The 25,739-nt window shown below is 34.1% G+C and overlaps 1 protein-coding gene across 5 annotated transcripts in view; it reads right to left on the bottom strand.

Moving 5' to 3' along the window:
* Positions 1 to 22,983: 22,983 nt before the first annotated feature.
* The window catches only part of LOC18423488 (influenza virus NS1A-binding protein), a 69,136-nt gene continuing 66,380 nt past the window's right edge, over positions 22,984 to 25,739 (bottom strand). For all 5 annotated transcript variants that reach the window (XM_011629257.3, XM_088874481.1, XM_088874482.1 and 2 more), the window contains 3 exons: positions 24,665 to 24,766; positions 24,345 to 24,534; positions 22,984 to 23,349 (listed from right to left, as the gene is read on the bottom strand). In XM_011629257.3, the coding sequence (XP_011627559.2) occupies positions 23,260 to 23,349; positions 24,345 to 24,534; positions 24,665 to 24,766 (382 nt within the window). In that variant the 3' untranslated portion in view covers positions 22,984 to 23,259. The remainder of the gene's footprint in view (positions 23,350 to 24,344; positions 24,535 to 24,664; positions 24,767 to 25,739) is intronic.

Genomic DNA, 25,739 nt, shown 5'->3' with positions numbered 1-25,739 from the left:
TATTTTTTTAGCCCAATTAACATAAGCCGTTCATTTTGTTAAGATGCTTAGATCTAGGCATTAGAAGGATTTTTTCATTTTCAATTTTTTTAGATGCCTTTATTATTATTAGATGAACAATGTTAAAAAAAAGAAAGTGGTTTTAAGTTAATAAAGGCTAAGTTCTTGAAATTCACAAAATGACTGGTCTAGATTTATTTTTGGAGGGGACTTGACCATATCTAGGGTTCAAATTGAACTTTTTTTTTTTGGATTGATTATTGAGATGAAGAGAGTGTGTGTGCAAAATATGGGGTTATACAAATACCACAAACATGGTTTTCTAAGAGTCTCGTTGCATTATACTATAATATAACTGTTGCATTAGATCATTGTTTATATATATATATATATATATATATATATATGAAAACTCTTCTGAACGGCAAAAATGAACAGTGATTTCACCTACCCTCATCATCATCTAAATTTCATCGCACGGTAACAGTTGTCTGATAGTGTTTCAATTTTCATTTGTTTTCTAGAAAACAAAATTACTTGAAATTTGGAGTGTATGTACATCTTCGTGAGGCTCACCTAAAAAAAATATGAAAAAAATTATTCGCAAAATATTAATTGACCAAAATATATTAAAAAATTTATAGGGGTATTTTGGTCAATTTATATTTACGAATTATTATTTTTTATATTTTTATTAGGTGCTCCTCACTAAGATGTACACACATTCCAAATTTTAGATAATTCTGATAAGTAAAAAAAAAAATTGAAAATTAAAACACTACTGGACAATTGTGACCGTGTGATGAAGTTTGGATGGTGATGAGGATAGGTGAAATCACTGTTCATTTTCGCTTATAGGCATTTTGCAGTATCTTCGATATATATATATATATATATATATATATATATATATATAAGTAAAAGCTACTAATAGCTGACCAACTATAACGAATAGTAATATAGGTGGAATGAGAGTCGTCAAATCTTTATCATCCGGTTCAGAATGCATATCACCGTTTTAATTTTAATTATCTTTCTATAAATCATATCATAATGAAATTTTATACATATGTACTAAAAAATAGGGCGCACAAATAAAAAATATAAAAACCATATTTTCCAAAATATAAAATGATCTAAATACCCCTGAAAGATGATGGCGCTATTTTGGTCATTTTAAGTTATTGAAAATATTTGTTTTATATTTTTATATGGTGCGCAATAGTGTTAGGTATATACATCCAAAATTTCATATTAATCAGATTTATATAAAAAATATTAAAATTAAAATAGTGATGTGCATTCTAAACTACATGATGAAGATCTAACGGCTCCCATTCCACCTATATTCTATTCATTATAGCTGGCCAGCTGTTGTAAGATTGATATATATATATATATATATATATATATATATATATATATATATATATATATATATATATATATATAATGCTAGCATATGCCTACTAGCCTACAACTATATATAGACCAAACGGCCTAGATTGAATCTGCTCATGGGTTGCATTTCGTATTTAAATTTTAATTTTTTTACATAATTCAAATTACTTAAAAATTTGAGCATGTGTTCTTTAAAAATATTAGTATCTAATAAAAATATCAAAAATATATCTTGTGGAAAATAAATTGACCAAAATACCCCGAAATATTGCAAGGGTATTTTGGTCAATTTAAATTTTATGAATTATTTTTTAAAATATTTTAATTAGGTGCGCGTTGATAAAAAGAATAGACGTCTAAAATTTCACATGATTTGGATTTATAGAAAAAGTTCAAATATAAAATGAGGTCCTGTCCATTATAATGGCCAAAATTGAATTTAGGCCACTAGGTTTATATGTAGTTGTCGGCTAGTGGGCCTACACTAGCATACTCATATATATATATATATATATATATATATATATATATATATATATATATATATATATATATTTATGATAATTTGTTCTTTATTCTTAACTCTAAGTTTTGAAGATGAAGGTACAGTTTTACCAGTAAGATTTCTTATGAGATTTGCCATCCGTAGGTTGCGGATAATGACAATCTGGACATTCAGTGGCCTTAGCTTTTTTCCCTAAGCGGCTCTCCTGGCCTTGGCGGTACTTTTCGCATCGGCGTTCACTTGTCTCTTGTCTTAACTCTCGGACCAACTTTCTTGGTGGTCAATCTCACTTAATTTCTTATGGTATAATGTATCTTTATCTTAACTTATGAAGTGGAAAGAACAGTTGTACAAATTCTACAGTTATAACTGTTTCCACAGTTCCACTGTGGAATAGTTCTACTGTTGTAATTTGTCAGACAGTGTATCACTGTATGGCTCTGATACCACTTTGCGCCATTTTTATTTTCTTCTGATAAATAATCTTTTTTAATAAAAGCTTTATTTAGTTTCCTTTGTTTTCGTTCTAGCTTGGCTGCTAGATAGGCTGCGATATATTCTTCTGAATATTGAGTATTATCATCATTCTCCTCAAGTTGTAATGTACAAACTTGGAAGTCTTGTAATTCTTCTATACTGGGTTCAGTATTAGACGTTGTAGGATGAGATGATGTATATGTTGGAATTACAATGTTATCTCTAGTTCTATGTGTTCCTTGAAATTGTATATTGGAATTGGATGAAGAAGGATGACTATGACTAGGAGGAGGAGGTAATAGAATAACATTTGGGTTGTGAGAAATTGATTTCCTACTTGGTATATTTTGTTTACTATTTTTCTTCCTATTAATGTCAATATCATCGTGTGTATGTAAATTTGTTTTTTGAAATTGTATTTCTACATTTCCATCTGTATGTTCAATGATATGATTGGGAATATGATGTTGAGGAATTTCTTGTGGTTGATTGGCATTTTGTAATGCCCATGATTGAGGTAGAATTATATCTGACCATTTTATGGTTTTTGGAACTATCATATTAGATTTTTCTATATTTGTTTGGAACAAAATTGTTTGATCCTTTTGATCAAGTTTTAAAGTATTGGGACTTAGTGTATTCATGACCTTATAGTATATTCTATAGACTATAGCAAGATTTTGTGATCCATGGAGCATATTGAATCCATGTGTTTTGAGGTTTATTGTTAGTATATCTAAAATATTTGGATCGTTTAAAGAAACAGAAAAATTGGGAAAACAGTTAAAATAAATTGGACCGCTACAGAGGCTGGATTCAACCATGCATAGTAGAGAGTCAGTGAATATATTGTGTCTTGTATCTCTTAGGCATACAAGCACAGAAGTGTTCAACCCTGGTCGGGTCAAAGGTTTTACGGCTATTTGAATGAGGCCAATGTGTAAATATTTGTAATTATTTTCTCTATGTTTTTCTATGACTTTTTTCGAGAGTAGGTGAAAGTCTTCTTGATTTTGCGTGACTGATAGACTTTCTTCTACAGTCTTGATGGCATAACCCATCTTAAGTTTAAATGATCCTTTATTATAAACATCATGAATTGGTACCTTTGGAATATTCCAGTTTTGAATATTTTCTTCAATATCATTTATGATAATTTGTTCTTTATTCTTAACTCTAAGTTTTGAAGATGAAGGTACAGTTTTACCAGTAAGATTTCTTATGAGATTTGCCATCCGTAGGTTGCGGATAATGACAATCTGGACATTCAGTGGCCTTAGCTTTTTTCCCTAAGCGACTCTCCTGGCCTTGGCGGTACTTTTCGCATCGGCGTTCACTTGTCTCTTGTCTTAACTCTCGGACCAACTTTCTTGGTGGTCAATCTCACTTAATTTCTTATGGTATAATGTATCTTTATCTTAACTTATGAAGTGGAAAGAACAGTTGTACAAATTCTACAGTTATAACTGTTTCCACAGTTCCACTGTGGAATAGTTCTACTGTTGTAATTTGTCAGACAGTGTATCACTGTATGGCTCTGATACCACTTTGCGCCAGGATCTACAGCACTGTCTTTTTGATTTGTTTTGACTAAATTTTATTTATTGGATTTTATGTTTCAGGTGTTGAAGCGATTTTCAGGTCTTATAACAAGTATGTGAACAGTAAGCTGTTGTAAGTTACTCTTGATTGCAATATTTTATAATAATTTAAATAGAATAATAGAATTCCTATGAACGGAACTATTGATATATCAAGTACTATCCACATTGCGTAACTAGTGTTACCTATCTTAATATTGAATAAAATTTTAAACTGCATAACGAGTAAGCATGGAATTTTACAGAAAATCACACTAGCATCTTATTTATATTCACATGTGCTTACAACAGGGAAATATTACAGAGGAAAGAAAGATATGAAATATTACAGAGGAAAGAAAGATATGAAAGTAAAACAAGATATTGCCTGGAAATATTATAGAGGGAAGAAAGATGAAAACAGGAGATGAAAAACAGGAAATAAAACTGAGGGTTGACAAAGAGAAAACCTGAAGGATAAACAAAAAGATGAAGAACTTACTGAGCACACATACAGTAACTGGAAAACAGTTTCCAGTGATGAGGGCAGTATGATGGTAAATTTGTGAGATTACAATCACACATAACTACAGAGTGAGGTAAAGAGAGAACCTGTTTTGAGCTATGAGGGCGAAGGATAGCTTCAAAGATTGCTGTGATGATGATGAGTATGAATTCAGATCTGGGTGCAGAGGTTCAAGTCTGGGTACAGAGGTTCTGATCTGGGTACAGAGGTTCAAGTCTGAGTACAGAGGTTCGGATCTGGGTACAGAGGTTCAAGGTAAGTTGCAGAGGTCTGAGGTCTGAGATCTTAGGTTCAAGGTAATTAGCAGAGATAGACTGCAAAGGTTCAGGTAGAGGCTCAGTGGTTTTCAGGTAAGGGCTCAGAGGTAGAGGCTCAGAGGTTTCCGGTAAAGGCTGCAGAGGCTTAGGAATGTTAGGATAGGAGAAGAGGAGAGAAGAGGCCCTGGTAGGAGAGAAGAGGAGTGAGGCCCTGCTATTGAAAGAGGAGAGGCCTTCTTCTTATAGGGGTCGAATGGAATCTCTTCGGCTTCGGTGGGAACAGCTGGCAACCATTATTGGGACAGCTGGCAACCATTATCATAAGAGGACAAGGAAAAGAGATGCCTTTGTCGGCAGATGAAGACAAGAGAGGGTGAAACAGCTGGCATCCATTATCAAAAGAGGACAGAAGAGAGAAATAGTGTCGGCAAGATGCGACAGAGAGGAGAGAGAAAGATGTCGGTGGAAAACGACAAGGGGGAGAGAGGTGCTAGTGGACAAGCATAGGAAGATGCTTTTTGTGTAAAAAACAAAAAATAAAAAGTAAAGCATCTAGGCTCTTTTGGCCTTATTACATTGAGTGCAGTATTTGCTGTCTGTGATGGAAGCTTGCTATTGTCATTATCATTATTGCTCCTGGATGGTGATGGATGATCAGTTCATGGTCTCTGGCTGAATTCGTCTAGATCATCTTCTTCCGGATCCGTTTCGTCTGGATCAGTTTCTTCTGGATCCTTCTGGCTGAGTTGGAGGTATCTATTGATGTGTAGTGGAGAAGACTGGACTGTTTCTTCGGAAGAGGTGGGTTTTCTTCCTGCTTCAGCAAAGATCTCTTTCATCTGTTTTTCCAGTTCTTCCTTGGAAGCATGTGGGTTGGTTTGAAGCATATTTCTCAGGTAAATAGGAAAATCAAAAGAAGTGTTTGGAGTATTTGGGTTTTCCTGGTATATAGGTGCTTTGGGCGGTATTCTTTTTGGAGTGGCTTTGGTGAGATCCATTTGGAAGATATCCCACCATTTTACAGAGATGGTTTTTCCCAAACGAGGGATGTATGTATAATCGTTGGAAGTATTGGGTGAGATGGTATAATCCCATTTCATAATCCAAGGGATTTGGTATAAAGCCATAAAGTAAAGGTGAGTGTCAACTGTATTATTGATATTATTGTATTGTATAAATTGCTCCTGCAGCTCCTTAAAAGCAGGAGGTAAAATCATAGCAGTTGATCCCCACACGAAATACCAGTTTTGAAACCAAGTGGGGAACCTTTCAAAAATTGGTAGCCGGAACTGTAAATACCAGCTATGAGTATTGTTAGGGTTTTGATAATAGAAAAATTTGTGCCAAGCTTCTATATACTCAGCATATTTGAAATATTTATAAGAAAATTCAAGATTTTGTAATTTCTTCCCTTGTGCGGGATTAGAACCCCACTCAATATAAGGAAGATGCTTTTTTATCTGTACCTTTGAATAGGCTATGATTCGGGTATTTTGTTGAAAGTAGTGGACAACAGAGATGGACCCTGTTTCCATTAGAATGGCTTCATAATACTCTCTGGTCTTAACCCCATTGATAGGATTAAGATGATTTAATAGGTATAATGGTGCAAGCTTGCTTGGATCCATGTGAACCTGATGTTCATCAATGGTAATATCCATTAGAAAGGCTCTTTCGATATATTCTGATCTTGGAATATTGGTAGGAAGAGTGGACTTGGATTGGGCAAGTGAAAATGTAGGAGTTGAAGTTCGAGCTTCTGGGTATGTAATTTGATGAACTGGGGATTGAGATGGTGAACGAATATTCAGGGGTGAAGGTTCCCCTTCATATGGAACTAAAGAGTGCATGGGTTGTTTTCCCCGGCGAGTATTGCCTCGGGAGCCCATATTTAAGGATGAAAGATCCTTATCAGAAAGATTATCTTGGAATAATTGAAGTGCAAGTGAAAGTGGTGATTCGTCGTTGGCGTCAGTATTGGTCTAGCTTTAGTAGGGATTTGGCTTTCAGTAAAGTGTTATTCATATGGTAAGCTGATACTATGTTTTTTCCTATCCCAAAAAGCATTGGGATGTTCGCTACATATTGATGTTTCTATTTGCTTTTGTATTGATTGAATTTTTTGTTGTATTGAAGGCATTTGTATTTGCTCTTCAATTACTTTATATTTGACTTCCTGTTTAAGTGTACAAAGAAATTTTTCTTTATCTTGTAGTTGACTTTTGACATTATTTAATTCTTTTAATTTAGGTGGAGCCACTTTGCTCCAGGATCTACAGCACTGTCTTTTTGATTTGTTTTGACTAAGTTTTATTTATTGGATTTTATGTTTCAGGTGTTGAAGTTTATTTGGAAGCGATTTTCAGGTCTTATAACAAGTATGTGAACAGTAAGCTGTTGTAAGTTACTATTGATTGCAATATTTTATAATAATTTAAATAGAATAATAGAATTCCTATGAACGGAACTATTGATATATCAAGTACTATCCACTGTGCGTAACTAGTGTTACTTATCTTAATATTGAATAAAATTTTAAACTGCATAACGAGTAAGCATGGAATTTTACAGAAAATCACACTAGCATCTTATTTATATTCACATGTGCTTACAACAGGAAAATATTACAGAGGAAAGAAAGATATGAAATATTACAGAGGAAAGAAAGATATGAAAGTAAAACAAGATATTGCCTGGAAATATTATAGAGGGAAGAAAGATGAAAACAGGAGATGAAAAACAGGAAATAAAACTGAGGGTTGACAAAGAGATAACCTGAAGGATAAACAAAAGGATGAAGAACTTACTGAGCATACATACAGTAACTGGAAAACAGTTTCCAGTGACGAGGGCAGTATGATGGTAAATTTGTGAGATTACAATCACACATAACTACAGAGTGAGGTAAAGAGAGAACCTGTTTTGAGCTATGAGGGCGAAGGATAGCTTCAAAGATTGTTGTGATGATGATGAGTATGAATTCAGATCTGGGTGCAGAGGTTCAAGTCTGGGTACAGAGGTTCGGATCTGAGTACAGAGGTTCAAGTCTGAGTACAGAGGTTCGGATCTGGGTACAGAGGTTCAAGGTAAGTTGCAGAGGTCTGAGGTCTGAGATCTTAGGTTCAAGGTAATTAGCAGAGATAGACTGCAAAGGTTCAGGTAGAGGCTCAGTGGTTTTCAGGTAAGGGCTCAGAGGTAGAGGCTCAGAGGTTTCCGGTAAAGGCTGCAGAGGCTTAGGAATGTTAGGATAGGAGAAGAGGAGAGAAGAGGCCCTGGTAGGAGAGAAGAGGAGTGAGGCCCTGCTATTGGAAGAGGAGAGGCCTTCTTCTTATAGGGGTCGAATGGAATCTCTTCGGCTTCGGTGGGAACAGCTGGCAACCATTATTGGGACAGCTGGCAACCATTATCATAAGAGGACAAGGAAAAGAGATGCCTTTGTCGGCAGATGAAGACAAGAGAGGGTGAAACAGCTGGCATCCATTATCAAAAGAGGACAGAAGAGAGAAATAGTGTCGGCAAGATGCGACAGAGAGGAGAGAGAAAGATGTCGGTGGAAAACGACAAGGGGGAGAGAGGTGCTAGTGGACAAGCATAGGAAGATGCTTTTTGTGTAAAAAACAAAACATAAAAAGTAAAGCATCTAGGCTCTTTTGGCCTTATTACATTGAGTGCAGTATTTGCTGTCTATGATGGAAGCTTGTTATTGTCGTTATCATTATTGCTCCTGGATGGTGATGGATGATCAGTTCATGGTCTCTGGCTGAATTCGTCTGGATCATCTTCTTCCGGATTCGTTTCGTCTGGATCTGTTTCTTCTGGATCCTTCTGGCTGAGTTGGAGGTATCTATTGATGTGTAGTGGAGAAGACTGGACTGTTTCTTCGGAAGAGGTGGGTTTTCTTCCTGCTTCAGCAAAGATCTCTTTCATCTGTTTTTCCAGTTCTTCCTTGGAAGCATGTGGGTTGGTTTGAAGCATATTTCTCAGGTAGGTAGGAAAATCAAAAGAAGTGTTTGGAGTATTTGGGTTTTCCTGGTATATAGGTGCTTTGGGCAGTATTCTTTTTGGAGTGGCTTTGGTGAGATCCATTTGGAAGATATCCTACCATTTTACAGAGATGGTTTTTCCCAAACGAGGGATGTATGTATAATCGTTGGAAGTATTGGGTGAGATGGTATAATCCCATTTCATAATCCAAGGGATTTGGTATAAAGCCATAAAGTAAAGGTGAGTGTCAACTGTATTATTGATATTATTGTATTGTATAAATTGCTCCTGCAGCTCCTTAAAAGCAGGAGGTAAAATCATAGCAGTTGATCCCCACACGAAATACCAGTTTTGAAACCAAGTGGGGAACCTTTCAAAAATTGGTAGCCGGAACTGTAAATACCAGCTATGAGTATTGTTAGGGTTTTGATAATAGAAAAATTTGTGCCAAGCTTCTATATACTCAGCATATTTGAAATATTTATAAGAAAATTCAAGATTTTGTAATTTCTTCCCTTGTGCGGTATTAGAACCCCACTCAGTATAAGGAAGAAGCTTTTTTATCTGTACCTTTGAATAGGCTATGATTCGGGTATTTTATTGAAAGTAGTGGACAACAGAGATGGACCCTGTTTCCATTAGAATGGCTTCATAATACTCTCTGGTCTTAACCCCATTGATAGGATTAAGATGATTTAATAGGTATAATGGTGCAAGCTTGCTTGGATCCATGTGAACCTGATGTTCATCAATGGTAATATCCATTAGAAAGGCTCTTTCGATATATTCTGATCTTGGAATATTTGTAGGAAGAGTGGACTTGGATTGGGCAGGTGAAAATGTAGGAGTTGAAGTTCGAGCTTCTGGGTATGTAATTTGATGAACTGGGGATTGAGATGGTGAACGAATATTCAGGGGTGAAGGTTCCCCTTCATATGGAACTAAAGAGTGCATGGGTTGTTTTCCCCGGCGAGTATTGCCTCGGGAGCCCATATTTAAGGATGAAAGATCCTTATCAGAAAGATTATCTTGGAATAATTGAAGTGCAAGTGAAAGTGGTGATTCGTCGTTGGCGTCAGTATTGGTCTAACTTTAGTAGGGATTTGGCTTTCAGTAAAGTTTGATTCGTATGGTAAGCTGATACTATGTTTTTTCCTATCCCAAAAAGCATTGGGATGTTCGCTACATATTGATGTTTCTATTTGCTTTTGTATTGAAGGCATTTGTATTTGCTCTTCAATTACTTTATATTTGACTTCCTGTTTAAGTGTACAAAGAAATTTTTCTTTGTCTTGTAATTGACTTTTGACATTATTTAATTCTTTTAATTTAGGTGGAGCCACTTTGCGCCAGGATCTACAGCACTGTCTTTTTGATTTGTTTTGACTAAGTTTTATTTATTGGATTTTATGTTTCAGGTGTTGAAGTTTATTTGGAAGCGATTTTCAGGTCTTATAACAAGTATGTGAACAGTAAGCTGTTGTAAGTTACTATTGATTGCAATATTTTATAATAATTTAAATAGAATAATAGAATTCCTATGAACGGAACTATTGATATATCAAGTACTATCCACTGTGCGTAACTAGTGTTACCTATCTTAATATTGAATAAAATTTTAAACTGCATAACGAGTAAGCATGGAATTTTACAGAAAATCACACTAGCATCTTATTTATATTCACATGTGCTTACAACAGGGAAATATTATAGAGGGAAGAAAGATGAAAACAGGAGATGAAAAACAGGAAATAAAACTGAGGGTTGACAAAGAGATAACCTGAAGGATAAACAAAAAGATGAAGAACTTACTGAGCACACATACAGTAACTGGAAAACAGTTTCCAGTGATGAGGGCAGTATGATGGTAAATTTGTGAGATTACAATCACACATAACTACAGAGTGAGGTAAAGAGAGAACCTGTTTTGAGCTATGAGGGCGAAGGATAGCTTCAAAGATTGCTGTGATGATGATGAGTATGAATTCAGATCTGGGTGCAGAGGTTCAAGTCTGGGTACAGAGGTTCGGATCTGGGTACAGAGGTTCAAGTCTGATTACAGAGGTTCGGATCTGGGTACAGAGGTTCAAGGTAAGTTGCAGAGGTCTGAGGTCTGAGATCTTAGGTTCAAGGTAATTAGCAGAGATAGACTGCAAAGGTTCAGGTAGAGGCTCAGTGGTTTTCAGGTAAGGGCTCAGAGGTAGAGGCTCAGAGGTTTCCGGTAAAGGCTGCAGAGGCTTAGGAATGTTAGGATAGGAGAAGAGGAGAGAAGAGGCCCTGGTAGGAGAGAAGAGGAGTGAGGCCCTGCTATTGGAAGAGGAGAGGCCTTCTTCTTATAGGGGTCGAATGGAATCTCTTCGGCTTCGGTGGGAACAGCTGGCAACCATTATTGGGACAGCTGGCAACCATTATCATAAGAGGACAAGGAAAAGAGATGCCTTTGTCGGCAGATGAAGACAAGAGAGGGTGAAACAGCTGGCATCCATTATCAAAAGAGGACAGAAGAGAGAAATAGTGTCGGCAAGATGCGACAGAGAGGAGAGAGAAAGATGTCGGTGGAAAACGACAAGGGGGAGAGAGGTGCTAGTGGACAAGCATAGGAAGATGCTTTTTGTGTAAAAAACAAAAAATAAAAAGTAAAGCATCTAGGCTCTTTTGGCCTTATTACATCGAGTGCAGTATTTGCTGTCTGTGATGGAAGCTTGCTATTGTCATTATCATTATTGCTCCTGGATGGTGATGGATGATCAGTTCATGGTCTCTGGCTGAATTCGTCTAGATCATCTTCTTCCGGATCCGTTTCGTCTGGATCTGTTTCTTCTGGATCCTTCTGGCTGAGTTGGAGGTATCTATTGATGTGTAGTGGAGAAGACTGGACTGTTTCTTTGGAAGAGGTGGGTTTTCTTCCTGCTTCAGCAAAGATCTCTTTCATCTGTTTTTCCAGTTCTTCCTTGGAAGCATGTGGGTTGGTTTGAAGCATATTTCTCAGGTAGGTAGGAAAATCAAAAGAAGTGTTTGGAGTATTTGGGTTTTCCTGGTATATAGGTGCTTTGGGCGGTATTCTTTTTGGAGTGGCTTTGGTGAGATCCATTTGGAAGATATCCCACCATTTTACAGAGATGGTTTTTCCCAAACGAGGGATGTATGTATAATTGTTGGAAGTATTGGGTGAGATGGTATAATCCCATTTCATAATCCAAGGGATTTGGTATAAAGCCATAAAGTAAAGGTGAGTGTCAACTGTATTATTGATATTATTGTATTGTATAAATTGCTCCTGCAGCTCCTTAAAAGCAGGAGGTAAAATCATAGCAGTTGATCCCCACACGAAATACCAGTTTTGAAACCAAGTGGGGAACCTTTCAAAAATTGGTAGCCGGAACTGTAAATACCAGCTATGAGTATTGTTAGGGTTTTGATAATAGAAAAATTTGTGCCAAGCTTCTATATACTCAGCATATTTGAAATATTTATAAGAAAATTCAAGATTTTGTAATTTCTTCCCTTGTGCGGGATTAGAACCCCACTCAGTATAAGGAAGTAGCTTTTTTATCTGTACCTTTGAATAGGCTATGATTCGGGTATTTTGTTGAAAGTAGTGGACAACAGAGATGGACCCTGTTTCCATTAGAATGGCTTCATAATACTCTCTGGTCTTAACCCCATTGATAGGATTAAGATGATTTAATAGGTATAATGGTGCAAGCTTGCTTGGATCCATGTGAACCTGATGTTCATCAATGGTAATATCCATTAGAAAGGCTCTTTCGATATATTCTGATCTTGGAATATTGGTAGGAAGAGTGGACTTGGATTGGGCAGGTGAAAATGTAGGAGTTGAAGTTCGAGCTTCTGGGTATGTAATTTGATGAACTGGGGATTGAGATGGTGAACGAATATTCAGGGGTGAAGGTTCCCCTTCATATGGAACTAAAGAGTGCATGGGTTGTTTTCCCCGGCGAGTATTGCCTCGGGAGCCCATATTTAAGGATGAAAGATCCTTATCAGAAAGATTATCTTGGAATAATTGAAGTGCAAGTGAAAGTGGTGAATTGTCGTTGGCGTCAGTGTTGCCCCCCCTGCAAAAATTCATGGGTCAGAAAATCGGGTAAAGAATTAGAAGACTCGGGAAGATGTTCAATTGAGAAATCAAAGGCAGAGAGAATAGCCTGCCATCGGGCAAATATTTGTTTAGAAATCAAATTTTTAACATCTTTTTGCAGAATATCTTTGGCTGCTTTGCAATCTGTTCGTATAAGAAAATGTTGGTTTAAAACATCACTTTGAAACTTTGTGACACAATGAACAATGACTAATAATTCTTTTTTGACCATTGAGTAATTCAATTGGGTTGAATTCCAAGCCTTTGATGTATAACGTAATAATTGTTCTTTGGAATCTATTTGTTGTTTTAAGATGCCACCAAGTCCTTTATCAGAGGCATCACATTCAATGATTTTAAAAGCAGTAGGATGTGGAAGAGAAAGGCATTCAAGGGTTTTGACCTTACTCTTTATTACCTGTATTGCTCGTGTATGAATATCAGATCAAGGAGGAGGATTCTTCTTGAGTCTATTATATAAAGGTTTGGAATCCAATGCAAGATTAGGATAAAAATCACTAACATAATTGAGGCATCCTAAAAACCTTTGTAATTCAGTTTTATCGAGAATCTTATCAGGAAATTTATCAGCAAAAGCTATAGATCTGTCTATTGGGATAATAGTACCATGGTGAATCATGTGTCCTAAAAACCTGATATTAGTTTTGAAAAGTGTAATCTTTTTGGCAGAAACTACTAAGCCAGCTTGGCTTACAGCATGGATAAAGGTATTGATATGTTTAATGTGTTGGTCTATGGATTCGGAGAATATTAAGACATCATCAATATAGACTATCATGAAATGGTAATAAGAGTTGAATACATCATTCATTATTTTTTGAAATTCTGATGGTGCATTTTTTAAACCAAAAGGCATCACATTCCATTCGTATTGACCAAATGGAACATTAAATGCAGTTTTATATTTATCTTGTTCTTGGATCTGGATTTGCCAATATCCTGATTTCATATCAAATTTTGAAAATATACATGCTTGAGCAACTCTATCTAATAAATCTTTTTTATTTGGAATTGGATATCTTATCCATTTTAACACTTTATTTAATGGTTTATAATTGATAACCAGTCTAGGAACTCCTCTTTCTTTTTCAACATTTTTATTCACACCTCTGCACCCAGATCTGAATTCATACTCATCATCATCACAGCAATCTTTGAAGCTATCCTTCGCCCTCATAGCTCAAAACAGGTTTTCTCTTTACCTCACTCTGTAGTTATGTGTGATTGTAATCTCACAAATTTACCATCATACTGCCCTCATCACTGGAAACTGTTTTCCAGTTACTGTATGTGTGCTCAGTAAGTTCTTCATCTTTTTGTTTATCCTTCAGGTTATCTCTTTGTCAACCCTCAGTTTTATTTCCTGTTTTTCATCTCCTGTTTTCATCTTTCTTCCCTCTATAATATTTCCAGGCAATATCTTGTTTTACTTTCATATCTTTCTTTCCTCTGTAATATTTCATATCTTTCTTTCCTCTGTAATATTTCCCTGTTGTAAGCACATGTGAATATAAATAAGATGCTAGTGTGATTTTCTGTAAAATTCCATGCTTACTCGTTATGCAGTTTAAAATTTTATTCAATATTAAGATAGGTAACACTAGTTACGCACAGTGGATAGTACTTGATATATCAATAGTTCCGTTCATAGGAATTCTATTATTCTATTTAAATTATTATAAAATATTGCAATCAATAGTAACTTACAACAGCTTACTGTTCACATACTTGTTATAAGACCTGAAAATCGCTTCCAAATAAACTTCAACACCTGAAACATAAAATCCAATAAATAAAACTTAGTCAAAACAAATCAAAAAGACAGTGCTGTAGATCCTGGCGCAAAGTGGTATCAGAGCCATACAGTGATACACTGTCTGACAAATTACAACAGTAGAACTATTCCACAGTGGAACTGTGGAAACAGTTATAACTGTAGAATTTGTACAATTGTTCTTTCCACTTCATGAGTTAAGATAAAGATACATTATACCATAAGAAATTAAGTGAGATTGACCACCAAGAAAGTTGGTCCGAGAGTTAAGATAAGAGACAAGTGAACGCCGATGCGAAAAGTACCGCCAAGGCCAGGAGAGCCGCTTAGGGAAAAAAGCTAAGGCCACTGAATGTCCAGATTGTCATTATCCGCAACCTACGAATGACAAATCTCATAAGAAATCTTACTGGTAAAACTGTACCTTCATCTTCAAAACTTAGAGTTAAGAATAAAGAACAAATTATCATAAATGATATTGAAGAAAATATTCAAAACTGGAATATTCCAAAGGTACCAATTCATGATGTTTATAATAAAGGATCATTTAAACTTAAGATGGGTTATGCCATCAAGACTGTAGAAGAAAGTCTATCAGTCACGCAAAATCAAGAAGACTTTCACCTACTCTCGAAAAAAGTCATAGAAAAACATAGAGAAAATAATTACAAATATTTACACATTGGCCTCATTCAAATAGCCGTAAAACCTTTGACCCGACCAGGGTTGAACACTTCTGTGCTTGTATGCCTAAGAGATACAAGACACAATATATTCACTGACTCTCTACTAGGCATGGTTGAATCCAGCCTCTGTAGCGGTCCAATTTATTTTAACTGTTTTCCCAATTTTTCTGTTTCTTTAAACGATCCAAATATTTTAGATATACTAACAATAAACCTCAAAACACATGGATTCAATATGGTCCATGGATCACAAAATCTTGCTATAGTCTATAGAATATACTATAAGGTCATGAATACACTAAGTCCCAATACTTTAAAACTTGATCAAAAGGATCAAACAATTTTGTTCCAAACAAATATAGAAAAATCTAATATGATAGTTCCAAAAACCATAAAATGGTCAGATATAATTCTACCTCAATCATGGGCATTACAAAATGCCAATCAACCACAAGAAATTCCTCAACATCATATTCCCAATCATATCATTGAACATACAGATGGAAATGTAGAAATACAATTTCAAAAAACAAATTTACATACACACGATGATATTGACATTAATAGGAAGAGAAATAGTAAACAAAATATACCAAGTAATTTCCTACAACCCAAATGTTATCATATTACCTCCTCCTAGTCATCCTTCTTCATCCAATAATCAAATGTCTTTATCCAATTCAAACATACAATTTCAAGGAACACATAGAACCAGAGATAATATTGTAATTCCAACATATACATCAATATCTCATCCTACAACTTCGAATACTGAACCCAGTATAGAAGAATTACAAGACTTCCAAGTTTGTACATTACAACTTGAAGGAGACACTGATAATACTCACTATTCAGATGAATATATAGCATCCTATCTAGCAGCCAAGCTAGAACGAAAACAAAGGAAACTAAATAAAGCTTTTATTAAAAAAGATTATTTATCAGAAGAAAATAAAAATATTCGCGAATGGTATTTAAAAAGGTTTCAGCCACCTAGACTTTTGGAATTACTATATAAAAAATGTAACAAATTTTTACATAAAGAAAGGTTGAATATAGGATTTTTTCACTGGCTAAGAGATCTATGCTTAGAAAAGAATATTACTATTCCTTCATTTGATAAAAAAATTCAAACAATAGAAGAAAAGACATATATAAGTACTGATGGTACTACAACAGCTAGTACACATCCACCTGAAAAAAGTATTATACTTAAAGCAGGCATTCCAAAAAAGAATGAGCCTGTACATTCCTCATCCTTTTATGATATAGTGGCTACACCATATAAAGCCATACCCAAGGAGATAAATAAAAAACAAGAATACATACCTCATATTGTAGAACAGAATAATTATACCAACCTATATCTACAATCGCTTGGAAAGCAAACTGAAAGAATAGAGAGAATAGTATCCAAGGAAACACCTACTATATCTCCCATTCCTAAATCAGTATTATTCAAACCACCTCCTGAGTTAAATAAGAATAAATTCCACATTGGAGAAAATAATAAATCCCTTATGGATCAATTAATCTCCAAATTATCCCAACTAGATCTTAAAGGAGTACCTTCACCTCAAATCAATATTCCTCCACCAACCATCACTTCTCAAATACCTGAGTCATCTGACAAAGGCAAAGCTGTCATACCTGAGCATGAAACCATGATGCTCACAGAGGAAAAACCCATAATAGAGGATACAATCCAAAATCAGGAAAAAGCTTTTATGGATACTACACCTCTAATGGACACCATCAACAAAATAGCTTATGGAAGATATTGGAAACCCATAACAGCCTTACCTTACCATAAACGGCCTACTCCTGTTGATATTCAAATGGAAGAAGATTCCATACAACAGGCTGTATCCTATTCAGGAAGGTCAATAGTTAACTGGCAAATTGATGGGTTATCAGAATTAAAAATATTAGATGTCATGAGACATATGACCATGTATGCCTCTGCAAATAAAATGGCAGGCAACCATGATCAAGAAGTTGCCAAAGTAAGAGTAAATGGATTCACAGGATGGTTAAGAGGATGGTGGGATTTTTATGTGGACGATGATACCAAACAAAGAATTTTAAACAATACTAGACAATGGACTGGAAGAAATGAACAAAATCAAGAAGTTATATATACAGAAAGTGATGCTGTTAATACCCTGATATATACAATCACATTACATTTTGTAGGCAGTACTTCATTACTAGCAGCAAGGTCAGAAGACTTGCTATCCAATTTACGCTGTCCTACTCTTTCTCATTATAAATGGTATAAAGATGTATTCTTTTCAAGACAATTAATACGTGAAGATTGCCAGCTAGACCATTGAAAGGAAAAATTCATAGCTGGTCTTCCATATCTATTTGCAGAAAAAGTCAAGGAAAGACTTCGCAAAAAACGTAATGGAATAATAGTATATTCATCATATACACTCGGAGAACTCTCCGCGGAAATATGTGCAGAAGGCTTAGCCCTATGCACCGATATGAAATTAAAAAGACAAATAGATAAGCAAAAGCTCACAAAGAAAAAAGAACTTGGAGATTTCTGTGAGCAATTTGGCTATTACCTAGACAGAAAAAATATGCCTGACTATGTAAAAAAGAAAAAGAAAAAATACAAAAAAGAAAAATATATTAAAGCCAAAAAGAAGAATAAGGATAAAGAATATTATAAAAAGGAAAAGAGAAAATTAATCAATAAATTTTCCCCAAATACAAAGAAAAGAAAAAAACTCCCAGTATGTTATAAGTGTGGTAAAATAGGACATTATAAACACCAATGTAAATTTAAAAAGAAAATAGACTCATTGAATCTAGATGATACAACCAAATCAAAATTAAAAAGTATAATATCATATGATTCTTCCTCCTCTACTTCTAGTAATTCTTATACTGAAGAAATATATATATATATATATATATATATATATATAATACTACAAAAGTCCTATAGGTGAAGGTATATAGTACTTCACCTACGACTTTATCACCATTCAAAGTTTATTACACAGTTACAGATGTTCGATAGTCTTTGAATTTTAATATTGTTTGTACAAATCATAATAATCTGAAATTTTATAGGTGTATGGGCCTTAGTGAGATGCAAATGAATAAACTATAAAAATAATAATTTGAATAATAAAAATTATGTAATATACCCCCATAAAGTTTCAGGGGGTAATCTCATCATTTTATTTTATGGTAATTATTTTTTTAATATTTTATTTTGGTTTGAATTGGTCATATCTACACATGCCCCAAATTTTAAATAAATATAATTAATACAATAATTATGAAAGTTCAAATACTACCAGACAACTGTGACACTATGATGAACTTTGGATAGTGATGAGATGTAGGTGAAGTACTGTAGAACTTCACATATAGGGGTTTTGTAGATGCTTCATATATATATATATATATATATATCTATATGAAAATCCTAAAAAACACTTATAGACGAAATGTTATAAAGCGTTTCGCCACCACTACGGATATACTATGTTTGTGGCAGTTTATTGAACATACTTGCAACAGACCACATCGTCCATTGCAATTCTGCATGATTTTTTTGACCGGCACGGAGCTAGTATGTCCGTGACGGTACTGTTGCGGACATGTTAGGTCCATGGCGGTCGAAAAACACACGCTGCCTGTTTTTTTTCAGATAATGATGAGCCTATAGGTTAAAACATTGTTCATTTTTTCCCATAAGCATTACGTGTGTGTATATATATATATATATATATATATATATATATATATATATATATATATATATATATATATATATATATATGTATATGGGAAAAGATGAGATTAGCCAACTAGCTCATGTGAATTTATGAGCCCAACATTCTAGATTGAATCTAGACCGATCTAACTTTTTTTCTACAAATCCAAATCACTTAAAATTTTAGGAGTGTGTTCATCAAAAATAGGTGAATCTTCCAAAAATATCAAAATATATTTTACACGAAATAAATTGACCAAAATACCCCAAAAAAAATTCGATTGGTATTTTGATCATTTTGGTTTTCACAAATAATATTTTTATATTTTTATTAAGTACGCCTTGATGAGAAGAACACACACCTAAAATTTCAAGTGATTTTGATTTGTATAACAAATAAAAAATAAAAAATTCAAACACTATCGAACATCCATGATCGTCAGAATGGCCTAGATTCAATCTGGACCGTTGGGCTCATATGTTCATATGAGCTAGTGGACTAATCCCATCTTTTTCCTATATATATATATATATATATATATATATATATATATATATATATATATATATATATATATATATATATATATATGGAAAAGTATTCCCAATATCTATAGGTGAAAATGAATAGTGATTTCACCTACCTTCATTACCGTTCAAAGGTCATCGCACGGTCGCGATTGTCCAGTAGTGTTTCATTTTTCAAATTTTTTTTTTACGAATCGAAATGATCTGAAATTTGAAGCGTATGTACATCTTAGTGAGATGCACCTAATAAAAATACAAAAAACTAATAATTTACAAAACACAATTGATCAAAATACCCCTGAAACTTTTAGAGGGTATTTTGGTCAATTTATTTCATGTGAAATATTCTTTTGATATTTTTTCGTAAATTTGGCTATTTTTTATGAACACACGCTTTAAATTTCAACTCATTCCGATTAGTAAAAACAAAATTAAAATTAAAATACTACCGACCAACTGTGACTGTGCGATGAAATTTGGATGGTGATGAGAGTAGGCGAAATCACTGTTTATTTTCGCTTATAGGCTTTTTGTAGTATCTTCCACAATTTTTTAGGGTATTTTTGTTCAATTTATATTTTTTGAATTATTTTTTTCATATTTTTATTAGGTTCGCTTCACTATGATATACACAAGCTCCAAATTTCAAGTGATTTAGATTTGTAAAAAAAAATATGAAAATTGAAATTCTACTAGACAATAGTGTCCGTACGATGAAGTTTAGATAATGATGAGGGTAGATGAAATCACTGTTCATTTTTTCCTATAACCGTTTGAAAGTATTTTCATATATATATATATATATATATATATATATATATATATATAAGGATGCAGAACTACGGATACACCTAAAAAATCCATCGAAAAATGTAGTTTTAATGTTGAAAAACCCTTTGATCGATCATCTTGACATCGATATGTATGACCATGAAAAAAAGATTTTAAGTCTCAGACAAAGTACATTTTACACCATATTATCTACATCGTCCATTGTCAAGATTTTCATATGTTTATAGATCTACTTGATTTTAATCATTTTTTAAATTTAAAATTTTATAATTAGATATACAAATAAATTTTGGAGTATTCCTATGAACATTTTACATCAAAATTATATACAATGATAAAATTTGAAGGTGCACCTTACCTCTGATGCATATGTATACAAACTGCATATATATATATATATATATATATGCATATGAAATTTTTTATATAAGGTTGTAACCTTAAAATGTAGAATTAAAGATGCACCTCAAAAGTCCATCAGAAAAGGTTCTTTTAATATTGAAAAACCCTCTAATTGGTCATCTCGACATCAAGATGTATGAATATGAAAAAAAAACAAAAAAATTGAATCCCATAAATAGTACATCTCACAATATTATCTAGACCGTCCATTTTCAAGATTTTCATATGTTTATAGATCTACTTGATTTTAACCATTTTTGGATTTTTAAAATTTTATAATTATGTATAAAAATATATTTTCAAATATTCCTAAGAATTTTTTGTGCCAAAATTGTTATGATCAAATTTGGAAGTGTGCCTAAATTGGATTGTTTATGTTTGCAAAGTAGTCAAAAATTAATCTTGACCATTAGATTTGAAATTCGATTACAACATTTATTCTATTGACCAAGCTCAAATTAAAAAAAAAAAAAAAAATTTCCTAAACTTTGTTACACATGAAGCTATCAAATTAGACATCAAATGATTATAAATAATAATGACCTTGTGTGTGTGTGTTTATATGGATGTGGTTTGCACAAGGTTTAGGCCCTAAACAATCAAAGTAAAGTGTACCTTTATATAATGGTGAAAGACAACATTTTACTACCAAAATCTTTATGATGGCATAAAAACTTATTTTCATTTATAAAATTTCAAGTCTAAACAAATAATGCAATGAAGCAGATCTATAAACACTTTGAAAGTTGACCATCTAGATAGTGCATTATAAGATGCACTATGCATTATAAGATGCACTATTTTCAAGGCTTGAAGTCTTTTTTTTTTACACCCATGTACCTCAAGGTCGAGAAGATCAGGTTGAGGGATTCTCAACATCGAAACAACTTTTTTTAGTAAATTTTTGAGATACGTTTTACTTTGATCATTTAGGGCCTCAACCTTATATAAATTTTTCTTATATATATATATATATATAGAAAGAAAGAGAGAGAGAGAGAGAGAAATTTTATATAAAGTATCAACCTTATACTGTACAAGTAAGATACACCTAAAAAAACCCATTACATAAAGTTGTTCCTATGCTAGAAAGCCCTCAAATCGATCATCTCGACCTCGAAAATCATAACAATGAAAAAAAAGGGGATTTCTCATCCTAAAAATAGTTAATCTTCTAAGACATTATCTAGATTGTCTATTTCAAGATTTTCAGGATAATAGAAAGTACACTAAGTTGGACTGACCATGTGGTGCAAACCTAGTATAACACATGTTAGGAAGTGCGAATTACTTCAATTGGAAGGTTAAAAAATAGCAAGGGCTAAAACCAAAATGACATGGTTAGAAATAGTGAGAAGATATGGCCTCACTGAGAGAGATATAGCCTCACCGAGAGTATGACCCTTAATAAAACAAAATGGCATAATACAATTCATGTTGCCGATGCCAATTAGTTAGAAAAAAGCTTTGATGATGATAATGATAAAATATCTCGACATCAAGATACATGGACATTAAAAAAAAATGAATTTCAAGTTTTGGAATAGTACATCTTGCAATGCATTTTTGGACTGTCAATTTTCAAGATGTTCAAGTTTTCATAGATTTGCTTGATCTACACTATTTTTAAAGTTTTAAATTTTATAATTAAAAATAAAAATATATTGTAAGGCTATCACAAAGATTTCCAATATTGAAACCACATTGCTTAGGGCCTCAACCGCACCCATATATAATGCAGATGTTAAGAGTATCAACCACATCTTTTACACTTTCCACATAGCATAATAGAATCCATACAATATATTATGGACCCAGTTTCTATGCAACCAAGCCGCATACGTAGAAATGCGGACCTATTAATAACCATATTTATGAGATTGATTTTTAAACTTTAATTTTAAAGACATGTAATCTCTAACATAGAGATCATGAATATGAAAAAATTAAGTAAAGCTAAAAATAATTTATCAAAAAATAATAATAATTCTTGTAAGAAAACATTTGGATGGTTGGTTTCCATTGTTTTTAGATGGAACACCAACTTGCATCCATCTTTAAGATTGATGCTTTACACTTTTTGGACTGCATATATAGTCATGCGGTCTAGCCCGTGTGAAACAATTTTCAAAATATTATTTCTACCTATAAGATTGATGCTTTACACTTTTTGGACTGCATATGTAGTCATGCGGTCTAGCCCATGTGAAACAATTTTCAAAATATTATTTCTACCTATAAGAAAAGAGGTTAAAACTTGAAACGTACCTTCTACTGCAAGTTAACAGAAGCTTACAAAGACACACTGACAAGAACCTGAATAGAAACCAGAAACTCTAACGTAAACGAGAAATGAGGGCCAGATTAAAAGAGGCAAATCCAATTTAACAAAAGGCCGGTCCTAAAAATCATGAAACTCCCTCCCATCCAAACCTTTTCTATTACCCCCGAGTGATGCTATTCAAAATCTCATCTGTACACCCTACAAAATCACTGCTGATTGAAAGCATCGCCTTCCAATGGCTTTCGACACGAAATTTGTCCAACCTGCACCTTCTCGATAGCACTCAACCTGCAATATCACACAACATAAAAACATATCAAGACTTTTTCAACATGCAGTAATTGTTTGTCTCAGGCAGTGTTCGGAAAATTGAACTGGCCAAGGGTCGGGTCTGAGTAATTGATAAACCGGTCGGTTCAACCGGCCTAACCGGGCAGATCCTAGCCAGTTTAAAAAGTATTATAAATAAAAAACATTAAAAAATCCAAAAAAAGTATAAAAAATATAGTTATAAGCATGATTAACCAAACCACATCCAAATGAAGTTGAAAAGTAGTGAAAAAAATGAATTTTAAAAAAATCGATTTGTGCCCAAGAGTATTTTTCAAATTTTTCAAAAAATGGGAAAATGTAAATATAAGTATTCATGGCCAAAACACTTTCCAATCTTTTCCAAAATGATAAAAAAACATTAAAAAACACATTACAAACAAATCCCTTAATTTTTTGAGATTTTATTTATTTTTTAATTTTTTTATGTATCGGCCGGATTACTAAAACTGGCCAAAACCAAATCGGCCAGTACCCGGTTCCGAGTTGGACTAGCCGAGTTTATGAACACTGGTCTCAGGGGGGGAGAGAGACAGAGAGAGCGAGAGAGTCAAATAGAAACAGAACCAATTGTAGAGAGAAAGCGAGAGAGAAATAGATTCTAATGGAGGTTAAGCATGCAACTTATATTAGATTTGAAACAACTATAATATGGTGTTTGTGGTCCAACTGATCATGATAACAGCACTCCATCCGATCCAATTAACAGGACAGCCGCAGGGGTACAATTGTCCGAGTAATGCATTGGAGGATGACCGAGGGAGAGCGGTCCCACCAGATAGGCCTCTCCATCACTGTGTAACCCATAGATTGGATGGCTATAACCACCCCGCAGTAGGCATACTGTTTCAAACTGTATTGAGTGGTGTACATATAGTAAAGGTTGTTTAAGCATTCAATATAGGGTGTGTGTGTGAGAGAGAGAGACAAAGAAAAGGGGAGGGGAGAAGAACCGTATCGGTCATTTGAAGTCTCTCCCGTACAAGACCTCCGATGACAAATATAGCATCGCCAAGCACTGAGGCAGTGGCATATCCTCTAGGACCAGTCATAAGTTCCCCCATCATCCAAGCATCAGCACGAGGGTCAAATATTTCAACATAAGATACAAAACTATGTCCATCATAGCCACCAATTGCATATCTGCAACAATAAAAAAACCATTGCTTAGTAGTACACAAAGTGTAGGGAAACAAGTAAACTTTCAAAAATATATTCATTCTACAAACAAAACGTAATAGAAGTAACCATGAGATCACTAAAAAACACTCACATTTTATCATTCAGTACAGCAATTGAGTGGCTTCCCCTTTTAAAGGTCATACTTGGAATCCTATTCCAGGATACCTCTCTAGGATCAAATCTTTCAGCAGATCTGAGCAAATAATAGACCAATGAGTTATATCCATTCACCGGTTCCATTCTATGATACTTCAAGGTAATAAATAGCTCATAAACATTTTGGAATGTAAAACTGCTTAATAAATACAACAGATGGATAATCTCTCTCTCTCTCTCTCTCTCTCTCTCTCTCTCTCTCTCTCCAGTGTGCGTGTGTGTGTGTGTGCGCATTAGCTCCCCCGTCATTAGAATACTTCATAAAGTACTCTGGACCCTGGAACACCCAGCTTCCTAGGAATTTCGTTCAGGCAAAGAGTATTCCTTTTCTCAAAGTTATAATTTGATAATCGAGAAGCATTAATAACACACCTAAGTTTCATTTTAGCAAGACCATGATACATGGGCAAGTTGATGAAACCTTTGCTGCATGGGAAAGGAGAAAAAAGGCAAAAAGATCATCTTAAAATGAAATCTCCTATCTCCCTCCAACCCAACCACCCAACAACCCGCTCCCCTTCCCCCCTCCCCAAAACAAAAGAAAACAAAAACATCCCCAAAAGTAAGAATTAAAATTTGACAAATATAGTATGATATTACAACATCCCTTCAAAGTTCAAGTTCCAAAGTAAGAACTTTGGAGGGATGCTTTAGAATTTAAAGGTTTTAGAATTAGCCGGACTAAGACAGAGTATATAAATGCAAATTAAGCAATTATACAGAGTAGAAACGAGGAAATAGTTAAGCTTGATGGCCAAGAAATACATAAAAGAGATTAGATTCGATATCTTACTTAATAAATTCAGGAAAATGAGGGGATTGATGAAGTAGTCGCATATAGAATTAGAGCCTGGTGGCAAAGTGGAAATTGCATCAAGAGTTTTATATGATGGCTGCATACAAATGAAATTGAAGGGGAAGTTCTATAGAACGGTTGTAAGACCAGCCATGCTCTATAGGACATAATGTTGGGCAGCAGTCAAGAAATAACATATCCATAGGATAAATGT

Source organism: Amborella trichopoda, chromosome 8 (assembly GCF_054954075.1).
Source record: "Amborella trichopoda isolate Santa Cruz 75 chromosome 8, AtrichopodaSantaCruz75HAP2 v2.0, whole genome shotgun sequence".
Lineage (NCBI taxonomy): Eukaryota > Viridiplantae > Streptophyta > Magnoliopsida > Amborellales > Amborellaceae > Amborella > Amborella trichopoda.
Note: the sequence above shows the minus strand (reverse complement) of the source record. Positions and strands in the feature narration are given on the sequence as shown.